At 45.6% G+C, this 22,916-nt stretch overlaps 1 protein-coding gene across 2 annotated transcripts in view; it reads left to right on the forward strand.

Moving 5' to 3' along the window:
* The window catches only part of TBC1D2B (TBC1 domain family member 2B), a 64,688-nt gene that overhangs the window by 15,084 nt on the left and 26,688 nt on the right, over window positions 1-22,916 (forward strand). For both annotated transcript variants that reach the window (XM_075897627.1, XM_075897628.1), the window contains exons 2-5: window positions 2,272-2,425; window positions 6,288-6,453; window positions 19,972-20,135; window positions 21,671-21,897. In XM_075897627.1, the coding sequence (XP_075753742.1) occupies window positions 2,272-2,425; window positions 6,288-6,453; window positions 19,972-20,135; window positions 21,671-21,897 (711 nt within the window). The remainder of the gene's footprint in view (window positions 1-2,271; window positions 2,426-6,287; window positions 6,454-19,971; window positions 20,136-21,670; window positions 21,898-22,916) is intronic.

Genomic DNA, 22,916 nt, shown 5'->3' on the forward strand with positions numbered 1-22,916 from the left:
GAGTTTGGAATACTTCACATAAGGTGTTTGTCTTGCACAGCAGCCACTGAAAGTGAATCTTTGGTATCCTCTCTTCTGTGAGTTTGGTTTAATGAGGTACCATGACAAGAGATTTATGCGCTCTCATTCTGCATGCAAAGTGCTGACGATCATTTGTGTAAAATCTGATCAGCAGCTCTATAATATTCTTTCTTTTCCCAGTTATTTTTCCTTATGGATTTAACAGAGAAGACCAATCTGATGAGAATAATGGCAACAAACTCTCAATAAAATACAATAAAAATACGCTTAGATGTTTGCATTTCCATTGCTCATTCTCTTACATAACAGAGGACTTAACTCTTTTAAATTCATAGATTAAATGTCTTAAATATTTCATTGCCGTTTTGTTATACTTCCTCTTGCTGTAGGAATTAGTAGTTCATATAGCAAGAGATGCATAACAGAATACAGTAACTCCTCACTAACATCCCCCATTGTTCCTATGCGGTGTTTCTGCCCCATTTACACATGCTTGTTTAAAGTTGTGCAATGCTCTCTTATAACGTCACTGCTTGTAGGCTTCTTCAGAAGACCAGTGACTTTGTAAGGGAGTATTACACAACTTGTAACCAGGCTGGGCTGGCAGCCACCCCTCCCTCCCCCTCTCCCACAGTGGCGTGGCATATACTTAAATCAGGTTCCTACTGATTGTAGGTATGGAGACGTCTATTTGGCTGCAGTCTTTATTCATATATATATAAAAGGATTCTGCATAGTGTCTTGGGCTAATTTAAACGTGCATGAAGGAGGCTGTCAATGTAGCAATCATATCAGGGCTGTGCCATAGTATCACAGCAGCTTCTGGAGACTTGGGGAGATGGAGATAAAAGTTAGAGAAATTAGGAATGCATGATTAGTTTTTAAAGGTAAATGTGGCTTATTAGTGAAGAGTATTGTCATTTCTTTATATATAAGCCATTTTTGGATTATCATATTGTTAGTGACACTAGGGATGTAATAGTATAGTCAATTAACCGATTAACCAATGAGCAAAAGCTTATAGGTTAATACTATAGAACAGGGCTACTCAACATGCCCGTGGGCTGCATGCGGCCCGCGACCCATTTGTTTGTGGCCCATGGTGCAGTTTGGGTTTACACTGGGCTCAACACTCAGCCCATGGGTAGGAGCCAAAACAAAAAAGTAGTCTATATAATGGTCTTCTGCTGATATGCATTTTAGTAGTTAAATTCCTGGACTGTCATTGCTCATTAAAAGTGCTGTCAGATGGGTGGAAATCAGGTAAATGTTGCGTTTTAGTAATATCAGCAGAACTGACTTAAATGGGGCCTGTGTGTTGTGTAGTCTTGCCTTAATCTTTGTATTCGTGCCTGTCCGTGTGAAAGAAGCTATTTGCATATATTTGCATGTATATATTTGCATGTATATGCAACCACACTAAGTTGCGGCCCTCAGCATGTGCTGTTAGTATCATTGTGGCCCTTGGGGCTTCCAAAGTTGAGTAGCCCTGCTATAGACTACACACGTTCCCTTCCCCCACCCAGTACATTTTTTAGCAGGCTGGCCAGCAGCCCAGCTCAGTCCTGGCTTGCGTTGGGTCCAGGACCTACCCCCGCTGCGGCTCTGCTTTTAAAGTGTATTAGGAGCCAGGCGGGCAGGCGGCCTGGCTCAGTTGTGGCTCACGCTGGGTCCAGGAGCTCAGACACATACACCCCAGAGAGGAGCTGCTGTCACCCCATGCTGCTGCTTCTCTATCAGAGGCAACAGTGCGGGGCAATAGGCAGCCAGTCTGCAAGAGGAGCTGGATTTTAAACTGGCTCCCCTCACAGATCAGCTCCTGCCTGGCACCCCATGCTGCTGCCTCTGATACAGAGGCAGCCATGCAGAGTGGCAGAAGGCTCCTTGGGAGTGGGGCTGGAGTTCACTGGCTGCCGGCCCCATCCCCAGGGCCTATAAAATAGATGAGTGACCGATAAGAATTCATGAGGTTAATTGACTATTCATTAACTGATGTTTAACATCCCTAATTGACACATTTGCTGTTATTGGCACCTGCTGTCTTGTCCCAGAGCCCTGCAAATCTGCAGATACCAATTTTATATCCACAGACTGTGATAGCAACTTGCATGCAGATACAAATTTTGAATCCATTTAGGGCTCTATTTGGTACCTCTGTTCTCTCCCTTTTCAATGCAAGTTAAATTATACACTTTTCAAGCATGGATATCAGTCTCTTTGTTTTTCAGTACTCTGATCTGTCTTTTATAGGCTGTTAACCGTCAGGATATGACATACTGGCTTCAGGAACTTCAACAGAAGAGATGGGAATATTGTAACAACCTTGATGTCGCAAAGAGAGAGAGCAGAACTTCACCTACACCCAGTGACTTTTCCAAAGGCCTAGTTGCCAAAGACATTACAGGTAAGTTGAGGACTTGAGATACATATATAGAACATGTTGTATTTCTGTTTAGTAAGAGTTTACCAGTATGAATACCAGTATGAATTATCAAAATGACCTTAGCAAGTTAGAGAAATGGTCAGAGGTAAACAGGATGAGGTTTAATAAAGAGAAATGCAAAGTGCTCCACTTAGGAAGGAACAATCAGTTTCATACATACAAGATGGGAAGCGACTGTCTAGGAAGGAGCATGGCGGAAAGGGATCTAGGGATCATAGTGGACCACAAGATGAATATGAGTCAACAGTGTGATGCTGTTGCAAAAAAAGCAAATATGATTCTAGGTTGTATCAACAGGTGTGTTGTAAGCAAAACTCGTGAAGTCATTCTGCCGCTCTACTCTGCACTAGTTAGGCCTCAGCTAGAGTACTGTGTCCAGTTCTGGGCGCCACATTTCAAGAAAGATGTGGAGAAATTGGAAAGGGTACAGAGAAGAATGACAAGAATGATTAAATGTTTAGAGAACATGACCTATGAAGCCAGGCTTCATGAACTGGGCTTGTTTAGTTTGGAAAAAAGAAGATTAAGGGGGGACATGATAGCGGTTTTCAAATATCTAAAAGGGTGTCACAAGGAGGAAGGAGAAAATTTGTTCCTCTTGGTTTCTGAGGACAGGAGAAGGAGTAATGGGCTTAAAGCGCAGCAGGGGAGGTTTAGATGGGACATTAGGAAAAAATTCCTAACTGTCAGGGTGGTCAAATATTGGAATAAATTGCCAAGAGAGGTGGTGGAATCTCCCTCTCTGGAGATATTTAAGAACAGGTTAGATAGACATCTGTCAGGGATGGTGTAGACAGAGCTTGGTCCTGCCTTGAGGGTGGGGGGCTGGACTCGATGACCTCTTGAGGTCCCTTCCAGTCCTATTATTCTATGATTCTATGGTAAAATTTCTACAATTTTCTTCCTTTTCCCCCCTTCTTTAAAGTGGATTACAAATGTTCCTGTAAAGTTGGCAGAATCATGCTCTCTTAAATCAATATATTTATATTAATTTCTTGTGTTTATAAATGTGCTCTAAAACATTAATAAGTTACCTGGCTGGCCTAACTTATCTTCGGCATGGAATGTAATAGCATTTCAAAGAAACAAAATGGAATATCGTTAAGTTTGTGTCACATAGTGTGAAAGAACTCAATTTAAAAGATGCTGTCAGAATATCTTAAAATGTGTTATGTGTTTCTTGGCATTTAAGGTCCATTTCCTCAGTAGGAACAAAGAAAAAAATTTTAAGATGGAAAGAATCTAGTTAGTTTGGTCACCTACCAAAAACAGACATTTTCTTGCCCTATACCAGGGGTTGGCAACTATGGCTCACTAGGGAGCCAGATAGGGCTCTTCTGGCCTTACTCCTCCTGCAGCACGGAGCCAGCGTTGGTGCTGCAGCCTTATAGCCCCTTGCAAGACTGGAACGCCAGCATTGGCTTCCTGCGGGAGCATGGGGCAGGAGGAGAAAGCCCTGAGGCTCAGTGCCAGATCTGGCATGCAAAGAACAAACAGCCTGAACATGACACTTCTTGCAGGCATCCCCTTCTGGCCAAAATCCTCTCTGCCCCCAGGCCGCTGGCCAGACAACCACCTCTCCTCCCCTCCTCCCCCACTCTTTGCCCAGACACCTTCTGCCTCTGGCCAAGCAGACAGCCCCCAAACTGTTCCTGCCAGACCTCGCATCCTCACCCCCTCCTACACCCCACCTCCCACCAACCAGATCCTGCACTCCCATCCCTATCCCATTCACTGGTAGCCCTGTCCCGCATACTTAACACCTCATTTTTGGCCCCTCCCCAGAGCCCATGGGGACTTCCAAAATCCACTAACCCTGGAACCCCAGAAGAGTAAATCTGGCCTGAGACCTTGAACCTCGGTCTTCCCTGCCACTACCTCCACTATGGGGCTGGAGTACCCAGGGAGTGAGGTGTTTCAGTTGGGGGTCACATCAGTGATGACGTAATTATGGCTGAGGAGGCATTTTTAATAAGCCTCTATTTAGGGATGTCAGCATGTAGACAACTACACAATTAACTCATAAATCTTGGCTTATCAGTTAAATTTGTTGACTACATGTATTCTTCTCCCCCATTCCCTCCGTTGCTTTTTTATCAGTGCCAGCAAGGGGTGGGGAGGCAGAAGCTGGTGCCGATGAGGGGCTGGCTTTTAAGCTGGTTCCCCACAAATACTGGATCCGTGGAGCCATCTGATCCCCTTCGACACCTGCACTGCTGCCTCCGATAGAGAGGCAGTAGGGTGGAGGGTAATAGGGAGCAGGCAGGAGCGGGTAAATGCAGGAAGCCGGCTTTCAAGTCAGCTGTGTGTGTATATCAGCTCCCGTGGAGCGGCCTCTCTCCACAGCGGGCCCAGGCTTGCTGCGTACAGAGGCTGCTCCGTGGATGCCAGCGCATCCTCTTTATGTGGGGAGCTCGTGCCTCCATGGACAGCAGCTGCTGCCATCTTACACTGGCATGGGATGTCAGGGGTTCCCCGGGAGTGGTGCTGGGAGTGCACTGGCTGCTGGCTCTGCCCCCAGGAACTATTGAATAGTCGTGTGACAGTTAAAATTTGATGAGGTTATACAACTGTTCAATTACATGCTCAACATCCCTATTCTGTTTTCAGGTTTTTATAATTATGGTAATCTCCCTTTCCCCCAAATGTAGAAATCTCTTGTTGATTTCATGTCCAAGAAAGTGGGTGAGCTTTATGGAAAACTTAAATAAAAATGTTTTCAGTAAGTGTGTAGTTATCAAAGCACATGAGAACAGTTTCTCTATACCTTCTGGTTTTTTGGACAGCAAAAAAGAAATAATTATCTCCTTCAGGGATGTTGTGAGACTTAATTAGTTAATATTTAAAAAATTCAAAAAAGGTGCCAAGTAGGATTCTTTCATTTTTACAACAGTTGTAGAATCCTCTGGAAGAGATGGTGGGACTGATGTGTGTATTATTCATGGAGGGCCTGCTTATGCTATCTCCCTCCGTGGGATTTAGGGATGTTAGACCGTAGTCATTTATGCTTATCAGTTATCCAAACAGTTACACGTGGCTCTCAGTCCAGCTCCTGGGGAGGCAGCAGCATGGGATGGCAGCTTAAAAGCTGTCCCCCAGCGCACACAGGCTCCTGGGGAGCTGGCTGCTGTCCCGATACAATTACACGCATTTTAACATCCCTAGTGGGTTTACTCACAGCATAAGGTATTGTTCAAAGTAAGGTGGCAGAATGTGGCCCAGACTTTGTGTCAACAATTTGTGACCAGACCAGAGGTGAGCAAGGAAATCACTCTTTCCACTGCTTCCTGAGGTTTGATCCCACGGGAACTTTTTGCAAGACTTTTTTCAGTACAGGATATAAAATGAAAGAACCACACTCACTGTTGCCTATTCAGAATTTCACCCCGTATTTTCAGAGGAATAAAGTACCAGCTACCTTTCTAACATGTTAGACAATTCTGCAGAGTTCTTCATTTCACAGACATTTTAAAAATACCTATTTCCAGCTTTCCCTTTTAGCATTTCAGAATGAGGGGGATCTTCCTGTTTCTCTGCCATGTGACTTCAAAGCAGGATATTTAAAAGGCTGCTTATTGCTAAAATCAACAAAGGCCATATTTTCTTTTTAAACTGCCATGTGTATCTCTGAGATTTTATTATCTAATGCACAAAAATATGAATGAATGGGATCTTGGTATACTGAGGATAAAGATAAAGATGAGAGTACTTTTTTTTTTTAATTGTTCAAATATGTCTTTAAGAACATGGCATTTATGGGGTGGGGGAGCTTGTGCAGTGTAAGGTAACGTAATAATAATCAAATGTTTCTTTCCTTTCTCAGATTTGAGTACCCTGAATCCAAATGTCTCAGCAGAGAAAGCTAGAAATGTCCTAGCTGTGGAGACTGCTCCCACGGAACTGGTAGGAGAACAAGCAGCTTGCCAGCCGGTACCAATCCAACAAAGTGCCATCAATTTCTCCTTGAAACAATGGGGTACTGAGATCAGGTGAGTTCTTTTCTCCTCATGAGAACTATACTTGTCCCTAGCAAATGACTAGTGATACTGCAAGTTGCTCAAAACCAGTGATGATGAGGCCAGTATACAATGGAGAGAGACGATGTACAAATTAAGCAAGAAATTGGAAAAAATAGTGGCTACAATATGTCTTAAAGTGGACTGTCAGTTTATACATACTAGGAATGCTAACATAATAGAGTCGGTAGTGTTGGTAAATTTTAACGTTTGATGAAAATGAACAGTCCATAGCTTTATGGTGTGAGCACAAGACAAGGAGCCAGGATTTGTTTGTTCTCTTGGGCAAGTTAAATACTTAACCACTCTGCTTCTTATCATTTCTCTGTAAAATATGAGTAGTAATTGCTTACTTCAGTGGTGATATGGTGATTCACTAGTTTGGAGATTGAAAATGTCTCTAAATAGTCTTAGTAATTTTTTCCATTTTTTTAAAAAAAAGATATATACTGTAGATTAAGTACAAGAAGTTCAGATCAATGCTGATCAAGCTGAGGCAATCACCTAAAGTAAAACATTTTTTTAAAAGTATGGAATAAAAATAACTACAAGTTTACTTGAGTTCACTCTTAGACAGTAATTATTTTCAAGAACACTCATACAGTGCCTGACTTCTGGCTCTTTCATATAATCTGTCTTGTGACTTTCCACTGCTGTGCAGAGAACACCTGATCTTTTTCCCGTGGAGCTAGAGAAGTGCATGAGGCAGTGGCTGCTGTCCTCTCAATTAGACCACATCCTTCTTGGGCTGTGATTGAATATAATTTATTTTTTTTTATCTAGTACAGTTGAATTAAATAAGGCAATTGTACCGGTCCTAGTTTGGAGGGAAGCCAAGTTGCCTCACTACATTGAGAACAGATCAGTTAGTTGTCTAGTAGAACCCAGCTTCAGGGCTGGCCCACCAGTTTAGGGGGCTTCAGCCTACCCTCGGGCCACAGAGTAGCCCAGCTGCCCTGGCCCTAGCCTAAAAATATGGAATAAAAATAAAAAAGATAAAGAATCTTGGGACTCGGGCCAAACTCTGGCTGAGCAGCAATTCACAGGCCAAGGCCCTTGCTTCGGACAGGACACCAAGCAGTTGACAGAGCCCAGGCCTGCTCTCAGGCTGGGTAGTAGTTTGGCCCCAAGCAAGGACTTGGCATATAAACAGCAGCAATAGAAGGGGCTCAGGCCTGTTGTCAGGCTGAGTGGCGATTGGGTCTCCTTACTTTGATAGAGAGCTGCCAAGTGGGGATGGAAGAGGCTGAAGGCATCCCAAAGCTGAGGCATATAGGGGCTTCACTTGAGAATTTTGGGCAGGATCAGGCCAATGACCCAATCTATCAGAACATACGCAAGAAAATAATCGAGGTAAATAGGGTCTCAGTAGAGGGAAGAAGCAAGGGCTTGAGACCATATTATATAATCAAGAGGGATCTCCTATACCGAGTCATCCCAGGCCAGGAACCAATAGTGGAACAACTCTTCGTGCCCCAGAAACACCGGAGAGACATGATGGACCTGGCCCAGAGCCATTTGTTCGGTGGACAGCTAGGGATTGATAAACCCCGGATCGGATTTTGAGAAGATTCTAGTGGCCTGGGGTGTACTTGGAAGTCCAGAAATATTGCGCCTCCTGACCCGAGTGCCAATTGAGTGCCCCCCTGGTGCCTCTGCCTATTATTGAGGTCCCCTTTGAGTGTATGGCGATGGACCTAGTTGGCCCACTGGAGAAGTCCTCTCGGGGGCACTGGAGCATCTTAGTGGTCCTAGATTATGCCACCCGTTACCCGGAGGTGGTGCCCCTCCAAAATCTACACTTGAAAATCATAGCAAGGGAATTGGTCCAGATCTTTGAGAGTAGGGATACCCATGGAGATCTTAACAGACCAGGGTATTCCTTTGTCTCTAAGTTAATGAAGGATCAGTGCGCTAGTCCACATCCGGACCCTGAGGACGTCAGTCTACCACCCACAGACAGACAGCCTTGTTGCGCGGTTCAACCACACTCTCAAGGACATGATCCGGAAGATGGTGAGCTGGGATGGGAAAGATTGGGATGCCCTACTCCCATACCTCATGTTTGCCATCTATGAGGTTCCTCAGGCATCCACTGGGTTTTCTCCATTTGAATTATTGTACGGGCACAAGCTCCGAGGGATCCTGGACCTTGCCAAAGAGGCTTGGGAGGAGCAGCCAAACCATGGACTCAGTATTATTGAGCATGTCTTCCAAATAAGGACAGGAGTACCTGGAAAAGGCCCAGGAGGCCCAACAGAGCTATTACAGCTGTCGAGCGAGCGACAGTCCGGAGGTTCCAGGTGGGAGATCGAGTAATGGTACTAGTCCCAGAGGCAGAGAGCAAGCTCCTTGCCAGGTGGCAGGGGCCCTATGAATTGATCAAGGTCCTAGGAGAAGTAGGTGTGACAAGGTGTGACAACCGGGTCGCCGGAAGACGGAACAAATCTACCACATCAACTTGTTGAAACTCTGGCGGGACCTGGAAGTACAGCTGGCTGCCCTGGGAACAGTGACCGCAGAGGAAACCCCACAGAAGCAGATGGGGATATCCCCAGAGTTAACCCCGGACAAACAGGAGGAAGTTCTAAATCTGCTCGAGCAACATTCAGATGTGTTAACACAGCCTGGCAGGACCACTGCAGTTGAACATTATGTCATCACAGACCCAGGCATACGAGTCAATGTAAGGCTCTACTGGATCCCAGAGGCAAAGCAGGAGGAGGTTAAAAAGGAAGTAAAGATGTCACTGGAACTGGGTATCCGAAGAATTTCACAGACAATGGTTCAGCCCAATCGTCCTGGTACCTAAGCCTGATGTCAGCCTCTGATTTTGTAATTATTTTAGGAATTTGAACAAGGTGTCCAAGTTCAACGCCTACCCCATGCCACAGATAGATGAGCTGATTGATAGACTGGGAAAGGTTCGATTTCTGTCTACCCGTGACCTAACCAAGGGATTCTGGCAGATCCCCTTGGCCAAGAAAGCCAGGGAGAAGAGACCTTTTCCACACCTGAGGGACTCTATCAATATACCGTCCTCCCATTCAGGTTACCTGGGGCCCCCATGATATTCCAAAGGCCTATGGATAAGCTACTACAGCCACATTGTGTATACACAGCAGCATATCATGATGATGTCATCATCCATAGCCCAGACTGGGGCACACACCTGGAGAAGGTGGAGGCCGTATTAAACACCTTGAGGGGAGCTGGCCTCACTGCAAACCCTGCAAGTGTGCAGAAGCCAAATATCTGGGGGATATTGTGGGGAGGAGTGTAGTGAAGCCCCAGCTGAATAAGGTAGCAGCAATACAGAACTGGCCCCGGACAGCAGGTCTGGATGTTCCTTGGACTAGTGGGGTACTATCGGAGATTTAGCCCCCACTTTGCCTCCAGAGCGTGTCCCCTGACAGACCTAACAAAAGCCCACTGCCCAAAGGTTGTGAAATGGACACCTGCGGCAGAAAAGGCATTCATCAACCTGAAAACGGCCTTGTGTGGTGACGCGGTACTTATAGCCCCTGACTTCGAGAAGGAGTTCTTACTTGAGACGGAAGCCTCTGAAGTTGGACTGGGTGCCATGCTGTCCCAAATGGTCAGAGAGGAAGAGCATTCCATGCTATACCTGAGCCGGAAGCTCCTCCCAAGGGAAGGAAACTACACCATCCTTGAAAAAGAGTGCCTCGCGGTGAACTGGGCCATGGAGAGTCTGCCATATTACCTGCTCGGACAAAAATTCACCCTTGTTACTGACCACACGCCCCTACAGTGGATGCACCGGAACAAAAACAAAAATGCCAGAGTAACACGGTGGTTTCTGTCTCTTCAACCGTTCCACTTTCGAGTGCAACACAGGGCCGGAGACAAGCACGGTAATGCAGATGGCCTGTCAAGGATACACTCCCTGCCGTCCCAAGTAGCCCAACCCCATAGTGTTGAGCAGGGGAGGAGGATGTGTGACAGAGTCAGGCTGGAGGACCACTGCAGATAGAGAGAAAGGCAGCTCTAAGGCAGCAACAGCCCTGGTCAACAAGGAGCAAAGGAGATAGGGCTGCTGTAAATCAGTCAGCGCCAGCCATGGAGCCTTTTAAAAGGAAGCCCTCCTTGCAGGGAGGAGAAGAGGGAGAGTGAGAGCGGACATGGAGTGAGAGGAGACAGAGCAGACTAAGAAAGATAAGAGCAACATTGCCAGAAATAGCAAAGTGGGGGTGAGGAGCCCCAAACAGGGGTTTTTAGGCCCTCCTTCTCCTGGCAGCCTGAGAGCTCAGCTGGGCGCTGGAAAGGACTATTTTTGCAGCCCAGGCTGACCCTGGGGCACTAGCCCCAATGCCTTTGAGACCAAAGTTTGAACCCTGCCAAGGGCTAATAGCAAAGGACTGACACTGCCCAAAAAAGGACTGAGCAGGGTACTGGGACCCAGGAGTGGGGTTACCGTGCCACAGGGCTGCTCCTTGTTTTTAAAGTTACAGACCAACTAACGTAGCTTCCCCTCTGAGGCTTTTTATCTGTGGAAAGTTTGATTTAAGTGATTTGCTTAGCATCACACAGGATCTCCTTGGCACAGGCAGTGGTTGAACTCAGCTTTGAGTATGAAACCTCCTTCTTCCTGCAGCTTCTTGCCTCATGATACACCTTCCAACTTCAGATTTCCCTGCCTAACAGATTTCATGGAAAGGTTTTTGTAGTGAGGTAGTTTGGCCTCCCTCTGCTGGAGCTAGGATCTCAGTTGGTGGCCAGCAATGGAGGAAGCCAAATGCCTTGCCCGATCCTGAGCGGTTTATCAGGCTGCAGGGTCCCCTCAAATCCCTGAGATTGAACTGCATAGGTTCCTCTATATTTGGGCATTGTGCCGCTATATCTCCTATCTCCCCATGAGCATAGCATCAATACCCTGTGCGGGCATCCCCATTTCTTGGGCTGTTGGGCCTTACCCCCGACCTTCCTTTCATGGCCATCTGCTGCTCTTCTGACCCTTTCCTCCCAGACTGAGCCCTGTCTGAGGACTCAGGGCCACGGTCTCTTGGTCTCTTCATTTTACAGATGGAGAAGCTAGGGATGTAACATCCCCTTGAATTAGTTAACCAGTTAAAAGTTAAGTTTAACTAGTTAACTGATTGAATAGGTGGGGGGGGAGAGGCAGTTCTGCTCCAGCCAGGATGGAGCATGCCCCCCCACAGCAGACCCAGCGGACCTGGAGTAGCCCCCTGCCTGCGGAGAGAGGGACGGGACGGGGATTGCTCCAGCCCCATCTGGTTAACCATAACTGGCAAGGCTTACTCCTAAGGGTGAGGCTTGCAGGTTAACCATTAACATTCCTAAAAACAGGCCCCATCATGTCACATGTTTCATGAAGATAAAGTTATTGTTTTTGAATTATTCATATCTGTAACCGGTTTGTGTTTCGGGTCCCGTAGCGCCTTCAGTTCAGGGGACGCTGCCCCGGCTGGCCCCGATTCGCCCCTGTTCCCAGCCTCTACCTCTCTGCTCCTGCGGTCCACTCCCTGCGACCTTCTCCCCGAGGGCTCGCTTGCCTGGTCGGTCGCCTCGGTCAGCGTCATTGCGTCCGTGTCGCCACTCGAACACTGCTGCCTGTCGGAAGCTTCCGCCCCCACGCTCCTCCGTCCGATCCCCCTCTCCTGGTGGCTGTCTGCCGGCGCCGGTCTCTTCCCCTCCTGCTTCTGGCGCCGCACTGCCACCGTCGTGGTTCCTCGCTGGCCCTGTGTAGGAGGCTGAGAGCAGAATCTCCCCTCCTCTCCCCCGGCCTCTCCCCTCCTGTGCCCTCCCTTCCTTCCTTTTGAATTCCCTGCCCAGCGTCCTGATGCTCTCTACCCCGGCTGGGGCTGCTCCCGGGTCCTAGCGCCCGCCGGCTTCCTCCCTGGCCGGCTGGCGCATGCGCGGAGACCGTGCCGGTCAGCCCTGGCTCCGTGGTCCTTGCCGCCGTGCTCCCGGCGCCGGCGGACCCTGTGCGTGGGGCGTGGTGCCTCGGTTCCTGAGGCTGGGAGTGTGGGGGTGAGTCCCCCCATCACAGTATCACAGAGATGAGCTCCATGGAAAAACCCATGAGGAAATTAATAATTCTGTCTTCACAATAAGTTTTGAAGAGCATGCAGCAAATGAGGTCTAGAACCATGCGCGAATAATGATAAAATAAAATGTTGCGTAGTTGCTAAGGATGTAAAAGTATAACTGTTTAAAATAGGGGTGGGCAATAATTTTGGTGGGGGGGGGCCACTCCAAGATTTTGGTAAGTGGTCAAGGGTTGCACTTTTCTGTGGAGGAGGTGCAGCATCTAGGTTGGAGGTCGGGTGCAGAAGGACACGTGGGATAAGGGACTGGGGTGCAGGAGACAGCGTGGGTCTGAGAGAGTATTTGGGTGGAGGAGGGGATTGTGACCTGGGTCGGGATTGGGGTGTAGGGTCCGGGGGGAGGGGGGGAGGATTCTGGCCTGGGGTGGGTGTAGGAGGAGGTACAGAGTCTGGGAGGGAATAGTCACTTGGGGCAGGGGATGCAGAGGGTTTGGATGGTGATCTGGGGGAGGGAGTTGGCATGCAGGGGGGGCTAAGGTGCCAGAGGCAGACTCTGGCTGGGAGGCGCTTACCTAAATGTCTCCTGGCCAGCAGGCTGCAGCAGCCCCAACCCGCTTAAAAATAAAGGCTGTTCCCTCCACGTGGCTTTCAACGCCTGCTGCCCCCGTCTCTCAGGCCAATCTCTCAGATCCTATTGGCTGGAAACAGCCAGCCAACAGGAGCTGAGAGATTGGCTGAGGTCAATTCTTATTGGCCAGTGGTTTCTGGCCAATAGAAGCTAAGGGTTGGGCTGGGGGTGGGGAGATCACATGAAGCCTCTCCCTCCTTACAGAGCAGAGACACGCAGGGACTGTATTTTAAACTGCGGCAGCTGCATGTGCCTGAGGGTCCTGGCAGGGTGTCCGCAGGCCAGATCCTGTGGCTTGAAGGGCCGGATCTGGCCCCTGGGCCGTATTTTGCTCAGCCCTGGTTTAAATGGTTAACCAATAAGACTGGGCTTATCAGTTACAGTTAACATTTACATGGCGGCACACTGTGAGTCAGCTTTTAAGCCATGTTCTGATGCGCACTGGCTCCTGTCTACAGTCCCACTCCTGGGGAGCTGGCTGACGCTGCCACGCAGTATCAGAGGCAGCAGCGTTGGGTGGTAGCTGGCTCCCTAGAGCAGGCCCAGCAGATGACAGCCAGTATGCGCTGGGAGCCAGCTACAAAGCTGACTTCCAGTGCGCGGCGGCTCCTAGGGAGCCGGCTGCCACCTCACGCTGTGGATGCATGTAACTGTTTAACTGCTGAGATTTTTCACATCCCTGATAGCTGCTCATTAACTGACAACTATTGCTTCAGAGGGTAGCCGAGTTAGTCTGTACGGCTACGTCTACACTGGCCCCTTTTCCGAAAGGGGCATGTTAATTTCAGAGATCGTAATAGGGAAATCCGCGGGGGATTTAAATATCCCCCGCGGCATTTAAATAAAAATGTCCGCCGCTTTTTTCCGGTTTTTAGAAAAGCCGGAAAAGAGCGTCTAGACTGGCCCCGATCCTCCGGAAAAAGCGCCCTTTTCCGGAGGATCTTATTCAAAGTAGGAATAAGATCCTCCGGAAAAGGGCACTTTTTCCGGAGGATCTGGGCCAGTGTAGACGTTCTTTTCCGGCTTTTCTAAAAGCCGGAAAAAAGCGGCGGACATTTTTATTTAAATGCTGCGGGGGATATTTAAATCCCCCGCGGATTTCCCTATTACGATCTCTGAAATTAACATGCCCCTTTCGGAAATGGGGCCAATGTAGACGAGCCCTACAGGATAAACTTTAAAAACTACAAATGGTCTGGTAGCACTTTATAGACTAACAAAACATGTAGATAGTATCATGAGCTTTCGTGGGCACAGCCCACTTCTTCAGAGAACTATTGATTCAGGGTACTGATTAAGGTGCCGTCCTGTGAAAAAATTGTATGTGATTGTGTGTAATTAAAGTATCATAATGCATATGCATCGGGGCCCAAATGAAGACTGCACAGGCAACCTTATTTAAACTTCCTGACTTTTGAGTTCTGAACTTTGCAGTCTTAATGTTCTTTTAATGTAGAACTCTGATTAGGTGTGAAGGATTTCTGCTTTAAAGAGCTTATGGCATCAGATCCTTAAGGTGTAGTTAATGACATCTTTATAATAATAAATGTAAAATAGAAATATAATATAAAAAATCAGTGTCTAAATCTGATTAGAATTGAGTTTTACTATACTACAGTAGTTAATGATGGATAAGTGCGATGTTGATGTGATGGGAAATCTAGAAATACCCGAGATGTTTAGCTAGTATAGTTGAGAAATGGGAAGGAAAATGTTAAAAAAACAAATGTTTATTAAAGGCCATAATGTGATTTTCAGCACTTTTGTAGTGGGCCTTAGGCAAAGATTGATTGATTAATTACTTCTTGCAATACCTTATTAGGTACAGGATTACTTGTTAACCCTTTAATGCAGAGGGTGAACTGAGGCACAGAGATCAGGGGACTTATATAAGGTTTCAGAGGAAGTCTGTGGCAGTAATGGGAGTCTGAACTTGCTGAGTTCTAGGTCAGAGTCTTAAACAGAAGATCATCCCAGCTACTTTAGCTATGCAACACAATTTCATCACAGTTGTTCTTTGTGTAGAGCTTTAACGTATGGGTAATATCTGCATATGTCTGGAGCAACAGTAAAGACATAAGATGGAAGTGATGAGAGTGTTTAATATATACTGTGTGTGCATATTGCATTTGCTTAAGCCAGAAGCTGCTTTCATTTTAAATCCGCTTTTAACAATTTAAAGTCACCAAAAACTAATTGGGTCAGATAAAAGTTCACAGCTAAACAGTCTTTCCTCCCTATGTGGACAGTTTTTGCAGCCTCATTTGTTAATGTAGAGCCCTGCTTGTTTAAAAGAATGTACTGTAATAATCTCAGAGTTTGAACTGAGTTCATTTGCAAATTCAGTACAATCAATTTAGAATTGAATAAGGATATTAACTACTTCTTAACCGGTTACATTGAATAAGGTTTAACCACTACAAAGGCAAGTTCCCCTCTCTTTGATATTCACAACTCCGTCAACTTCCACCCTGACTTGATTGCCTCATTAACACCAGTAACTTTTTTCTTTTGTTGTTTTTATATATACCTCTGCTTCTGTCCATGTCGGATACTTACTGCCCACTCTACTAGCCTCATTTAGCACAGACGCTTTAATTAACAGGGGTTTTTTCCTCCTCCCTTTCTCCCCTCTTTCTCTGCTTTCTATTTTTCCCTCTGTGCCTCTTGCTCCATATTTGTCATCTGAAGAAGTGGGTTGTGCCCTCAAAATCTCATGATACTATCGATAATTTTCGTTAGTCTCTAAGAAGCTATAGGACCACTCATTTTTTTTACACTTTTTTTTTTTAATGCTAACAAGGTTTCTCAACAAAAGTGCTGTCAACTGGCAGGAGTCTCCATAACCAGAAATACGTCAAATCATTTTTTCAGGTACCTGCTGTCAACAGCTCATGACCACATATATAGCTCCCTTGTCAACAGAAAGAGCAAAGCATTGTGGGCATGCATCGCACGTTGCTATGTCACCTTCATATGTTAAGCCCTATGGGAACACACAAAGAACTACTAAGCATGATGGGACCATGAAAAACATCCAGTCAGCTGTCTGTTTTCTTCCCAGATGTCCCTGGGCGTTTCTGGATTACACACCAACTCAAGAAATCACAGTAATAAAACACGGACCTCAGACTTCTGGCCTTTATCATGAGCACTGTGCAGAAAACATCACGCATTGCAGCATTCCTAATTATGGACCTCACAGCTGTGCCAACATCCAGTTGTCATTGTTGGTTTCACAGGGAGTGGAGTGCAAGTGGAGTGCTGGACTGCAATGAGTGTGTTAAGGAAGATGGGTTGCTGGTTGCAGAATTGCACCTTTGTAGCTATGCAAGACAGTATGGGGGGGAGACAGAGGTGCGGCTGCTAAGAGTTATGGCTGGGGGGGCCTTATGTTATGGTCTCTAGTATTGTTTAGGAGTATTATGCTTCTCAGTATGTCCTTTTGGTCCTGCATGATCTGGAGCATGCGTTCAGTGGTCTCCTGACTGTTCATTGACTCTATCTTTTTTTTCTTCCCTCGATTGTGCTCTCTTTCCCGGTCCCTTAGCTCTCTAACAACAGCTCATCTTTGTTCTCTTTTCTCTTACTGAACAGAGGAGTGACCTAACAAATCTTTCAGCATATCATCACATGTCCTTGGCTTCTTTGTTCTCAGTTGCCAACCTCTATCTGATGATGCTGTGCAAGATGGCCGACTCCTCTGGGTGTGGTCTACAGAAAGTAACCATTACCAATATAGTTATTGTACTGTTCATGATAAAATTGTTACAGTCTTGTCTGTAATATGCATGCCCCTGGGAAAAAATCCCACTTCCTGGGATCCTGCTGGAGTCAAGCAGGCCTCTGTTTTGCAGATACTTCTATATGATGGTAAGGGGTTTGTGTGTTTTTAATTTGAAGGGTGAAGTGGTGGGGGGAAGAAGTTTTAATTTTAACACCCCCAAAAGTACAGACCACAGTTGTGCAGCACTTGTAAAAGGAAACCATTTTTAATTATCCTACACTTGTCCACAGGTGGCAATCACTCTTGCCGCCATACCTCTGCTGAAGTTAACAAGCAAACCTGGGCTGGCAGCACACAGTGAGGCTGGTTTGAGGAAGTGTTGTACCAGAGGGGTGGGGCAAAGTGTTGTACCAGACGGGTGGGGCAAAGCCATGGAACTCCATGAAAAATAAATAAGTACATCAGGCGAATCCTTGACACATCCTTGACACCGTTTCCCAGGAAGATTCTATTGCTATCTTTGCCTGCATCAGTGCTGTGTTTAGCCATAGTGAAGTGGTCTTCCTGTATTATCTCTCTGCTCCCCCCCCCCGCCAACCACTGCACAGACCACCCCACATGGCCAGCAACAGTCACTGCCCGCTCAGGCCCCGACCCAGTCCGCTTGCTCAGCAACTGCTCACCAGTGAACCACCTCCATCCTGCCCCACATGGCTATAGCACCAGCCTGCTCCGTCTCCAACCCCGCCCGCCTGCACAGCAACTGCACGCTGGGGAACCACCTCCATCCTGTCTTGCATGGCCTCAGCACCAGCCTGCTCCGCCAACAACCCCACCTGCCTGTGCAGCTACATACCCTGCATCTGTTCCATTGCTTCAACATGAGGCGTCTCTTTGTGATGAGTTGTTGAGCATCCTCACAAACATCGTTTGAGAACAGTTCCTCGCTGCTTGGCACACAGGCTGCCACTAGATTGACCCTCTCCTCCTGGCCCTCTTCAGTCTCTTCATCAACTTGTGTCTCTGTATCTGAGACAAGTATTTCTGGCTCTTTTCTGAGAACTATCCACAGTGTCCTTAGGTTTGGTCATTGGATCCCCACCCAGAATTTCATCCAGTTCTTTATAAAATCTGCATGTTAAGGGTGCACCACAAGACTGTCTGTTTGCCTCCTTTGCCTTGTGGTAGGCTTGGCTCTGCATTGTAGGGTGTCTCACTCATACCCTTTGGCACACCGGGCTTGAGAAATTCAAGTGTACATGTCCTCGTTCTTATGGGTCACCTGCCGCTCTAGTTGTAGCAAATCAATACCCCACACATGGATTAGATCCAAAAGCTCTGCATTGCTCCAAGCAGGTGAGCATTTGGGTCTAGAGATGCCACCCATTTCCTGAAGATGCCATGAGGACCACCCACACAGTATGCCTGGGACACAAGAAATAGATTTAAAGTTTGTTGGGTTTGCAGGAGGGAGAGGAGCATTTTACCTATAAACATTATGTGAGTGAACAGCGGCTGAATTCAAGTTGATGTCAGAGTGGCTAAATAGGGCACTGTGGGATACCTGCTTGAGTTCAATAAACTTGACACACAATCTGCCCGATCCCCACCTCATGATTGTCGACACCATTGTGATAAAAGTCTCTTGCAGAGGTGGAAGTTTTCTGTCACAACAAAATGCCAATTCAAGTGTTGTTTGTCACACTATAATGTGGACACTCGGTGGCTTTTGTCATTTACAGGCAGTTTTTCTTGGCAAAGTGCAAGTGTAGACACAGCTTCTGTAACTTCCACTTCAGTTCATTCTATGAAGTGGGTTTTACCCATGATAAATTATGCCCTAAGCTGTCTTAGTCTCTAAGGTGCCACTGGTCTTCTCATTATTTTTGTATCAAAATAACCATTATCAGACTGCTTAATTGAACCAAATTATTTGGAATCATGGGCATTGTGATATGTGAATCCTCTGAACTTTAGGGAAACATTGGGTTAAGCCAGCAAATTCTCCATAGTGAGACACACATGTGGTCAAATGCACATTGTAAATCAATTACTTTTGCTGAAATGGGAGGTGAGCAGGTTTCAGGGAAGGGTGAAGGTGAAGCCTCCATTCTTCAAGGCTGGGGATTAAACGTTGTATTTAAGTTAACTGATCCTTAAATGTAGCAGTGTTACATTTAGAAAGAGGCTTGAGATGCAAGAAATGCACAAATATATTAATGTGTTGTTGGTTAGGCCTTTGTGACTAGTATGCTGCTATGGCATAACATCTTCTACTTAATAGGTTAAACTTCCTACAAATCTGTAAGATTGAACCCCAGGGATTGTCTCTGCAAGTCCCTGGCAGATAGCTTAGCAGCATTCTAACTAGCATAGAGTTTCTCTGCTCAACATCTGTGTGACTACAATACGTTCAGCTTTTGGATAACCCCAAGTTTTATGTTTCAGTATGAGATATTGTAATAGTACAAAATGGTCTTTTGATCTTCACACTCCCTATTGTTTAAATCCCCTTTATTTTAAGTTACCTTAAATTGAAAATAAAGAACTATTTAAAAACCATTCCCCAGAAAAAAAACACACAAGTATTTCATTGCCAAAACACATGATAAATCAGAGCCATTGGAGTCTCGTGTATTCTGGTCATTTGCCTCACAGTGCCTTGTGCTGCAGCCAAGTCGCTCGTCTTCCCCTTGAATTATATTGTAATCAGTGCTTAAATCCTGATAGCAGGTATTATAGACCATGACTACTTTTGTTTTGTTTGCATTTTGTTTAGCATTGTTTTTTTGTTTTTTTAATTTTAGGGTCTGTTTAACAAAGAGGATAATTTGAGGTGTTTTGAAAGTGTATGTTGTGTGGCTGGTTTTCATAAGCTGTGAACATGTTGATGTAACTCAAAAGATACATTTAAAAAATGACCCCCCACCCCACAAGAGAGACAATGGATCTGATGAAGTGGGTCTTTGCCCATGAAAGCATATGCTCTAATACATCTGTTAGTCTATAAGATGCCACAGGACTCCTTATCACTTTTGCAGATCCAGACTAAAACGGCTACCTCTCTGATAAATGGCATCACTGTAATTATTTTCTTTATTCCACAGAAATTCAATGACTTCCTTAAGATCTGGGAAAGGAAACAGTGAAAATCGTAAGAGTGTGTTTTATACTAACGAAGAGTGGGAGATGTTAGATCCAACCCCAAAGGACATAGAGGAGTCAATGATACTGGAAGAAAGGCGGAAGCATGCATCAGAAGGAAACAAAGGTACCGGAAGAGACCATACCATTAGCTGTATCTTCAGAAAATATAACAAGAATTCAGTCATTTTTTGCAAGCCAAATCTTTGTGCCTACAGATGTCCTTTCCCTACATGAAATTATCTCCTTGTGATGCATGCAAGGGTCAACCAATGTTTTGTCCATAGTACTATAGACTGTGGTATATGTTACTAAGGTATTTGAGAGGTCTCTTGTGTTTGACTTCCTGTGCAGGTGTGTTTCTGTTTTGTTGTTGAGGTGCAGTGCTACAAGAGGAAAGGAAAGAGTCAGGATCTTTGATGATAATCTTATCTAGAGTCAGCCACTCATGGGAGTTATTGGCTTCAGACTTCAGAGGTGTCACTCTTTGTTCAAAGTGGAAAAACAGCATCCTGGTTGCTGCTACTTGATCGGGCAGTGCGGGGGAATAAAGAGTGGGAAATATATCTATGCTTTGATTAATTCTTATAGTCATACATTTTTGGAGTAGCCTTCATGAAAATTTGCAAAACTCTTTAGCGCTCTTGATTGCCATGAAGCATTAGATAATGTAGTACAGGTTATACCCTCCTAGGGTTGGTCCTGCTATGGGCAGGGGGTTGGACTCTATGGCCTCCTGTGGTCTATTATGACTCTTTGGTCTGACAATGTTGTGTTCTGGCACAGACAATAGATGTTACTGGACCACAGAGCCCAGGAACAGGGAGGTGTGGCTGTGGGGCAGGAGAGCTGTAGTGGGGACCGCCAAATTAGTTGAGAGCCCCGTGGGGGGGCAACACAACAGGGAGTTCTGGCCCAGTGACCACAGAGCTTCAGCCCCATCACAGCCATGCAGCACCAGCCCCAGTGGTAGACAGGGTGCTCTGGTTATGGTGTTATGGCCTTGGCAGCAACAGGAGTTGATCAGCAGTGGAACCAGGCTGGAGCCCTAGCCTAGGGGCAGTGGGGCACCATAGGCCATGATGGAATGAACCTCTCCTGGTCCAGCAAATCTTTGTTTGGGACCAGTCAGGTCCCAAGGGTGCCAGACTAGGGAGGGCCAACCTGTATTCTTCTGCCTAAACAAAGGCACTCATCCTGGCAATCTGCTTCATTCAGGAGGACCCTCACAACCATGCAGAGCACTAGCTTAAATGATGCTGCACATGGTGCCTGGTTGGGTCTGATTTTAAGGTAAGGGCCATAATTGTTTAGAACCAAAGAAACCTTAACAGTTAACTGTAGTTTGCTTCCACGGCAGAGTAAACTGGTGACTTGGAATATTCATTTTTGTAGTGAGTATGTAAAATTTGGTTAATTCACCAAATGTATTATTTCTTCATTCTCACATTTATGGTCTCTCTGAAAAAAAACCTTTAATGCCAAAAGAGATATTGTAGGAAGCAATTTAGAAAATGAGCCATACTCAACATTGGGTTTGTTTAAACTTCAGTAGAAGTCTAATTTTAATGAGCAAGGGCAGACATATTTTATAAAGAAATTTTGAATGCATTGAAACCTCTTTATTAAAAGATGTGAAGTAGAACAAATTGTTTTACACAGGAGTGACTGGTTCAGCCTTTCCATTTGATCTGGGCCGCATTCCACACAAAGCCAGACGTCCATTGAAAGAAATGATTGGATCTAGCAAAAATCGGAATAGCAGTGACTCCTCTCCAGTTGAATGGAATTCTGGGAATGGCAACAAACTAGCTTCTGAAATGCAAATGAAATTTCAAAATCAGCAAGAAGAGCTAGAAAGGCTAAAGAAAGATTTGTCAAGCCAAAAGGTAATTCAGACAAGAAGAGCAAGCACAACTGTGGACAGATCTGATAATACTGAGAATAAAGCCACCCTTTTTAATTATTTAATTTTGTTGTTAGTTAATTATCTGGTAACAAACACCAATACTAAATATACCTGTACATTTGAAAGTCTCAAAGTGTACCCAGAGATGGAAAAAGTCTTGGTTTGTGTAGAGTTTAGTAACTGCTCTTTTGGCTTTTGTATTCTCCCTTATTTACCCACTGAAACTAGCTTTCCAGAGTGTGTCTGCAGGCAATTAAAGACAATTCACTGCCTGTATCTGAAGCCTCCCTTTATTTTCCCCCAAAAGAACTCCTGATATCTGAGATCCATCTCTTTTCTTATCACATTAGAAAACCCCCCCCAAAGATCTTCATGTCTAATTTTACATTCAGTCTGGATCACCAGCAGGTTTTGATAGAGCAGGGTACAAGTCTTATACCAGCAGTACGCTATGTAGATTCTTACATATATCATGTTGATGTCAATGAGAGTTTTAAGTGCATAGGAAACAAGAAGCAACAACTCTGTTTTTCCCATATTTATTAGACTGAGGCAGGTTGTTTTGAATTTTCCCGTGTGACCTTTTGAGGGGAAATCAATTAAATGAGTTCCACATTTACTTGAGATTGCAGTCAGTCACTCTCTTAGGAGTGAGTCCCTTGTTTTAGATCCAGCTCCTTTGAGAATTCTTATTTCTACACTCACCAATCTCCTCCCAATTGGTTGATATTTTCATTGGTCTTTTTCCATGGCCAAGAATCTTAAAGAAAGCTAGAGCTATTCTATCAGAGGGCTTTGCGTATCAGGACAGATATGTTGAACTGGGTTCTTTTGGGAGCTGAGCACCAGATGGATGCACCTCAGTAACCTATATGAGTCAACAGTCTTTGCATTTTGTAGCAGTTGAAACTTGTAGGTTGTGTAGATTCTCTCTGCTGTATACTGTTTCATGCTAGGGAACAAAATAACCCACCAGCATCTCTGCAATTGCTACGAGGC

This window comes from Pelodiscus sinensis, chromosome 14 (genome assembly GCF_049634645.1).
Source record: "Pelodiscus sinensis isolate JC-2024 chromosome 14, ASM4963464v1, whole genome shotgun sequence".
NCBI lineage: Eukaryota > Metazoa > Chordata > Testudines > Trionychidae > Pelodiscus > Pelodiscus sinensis.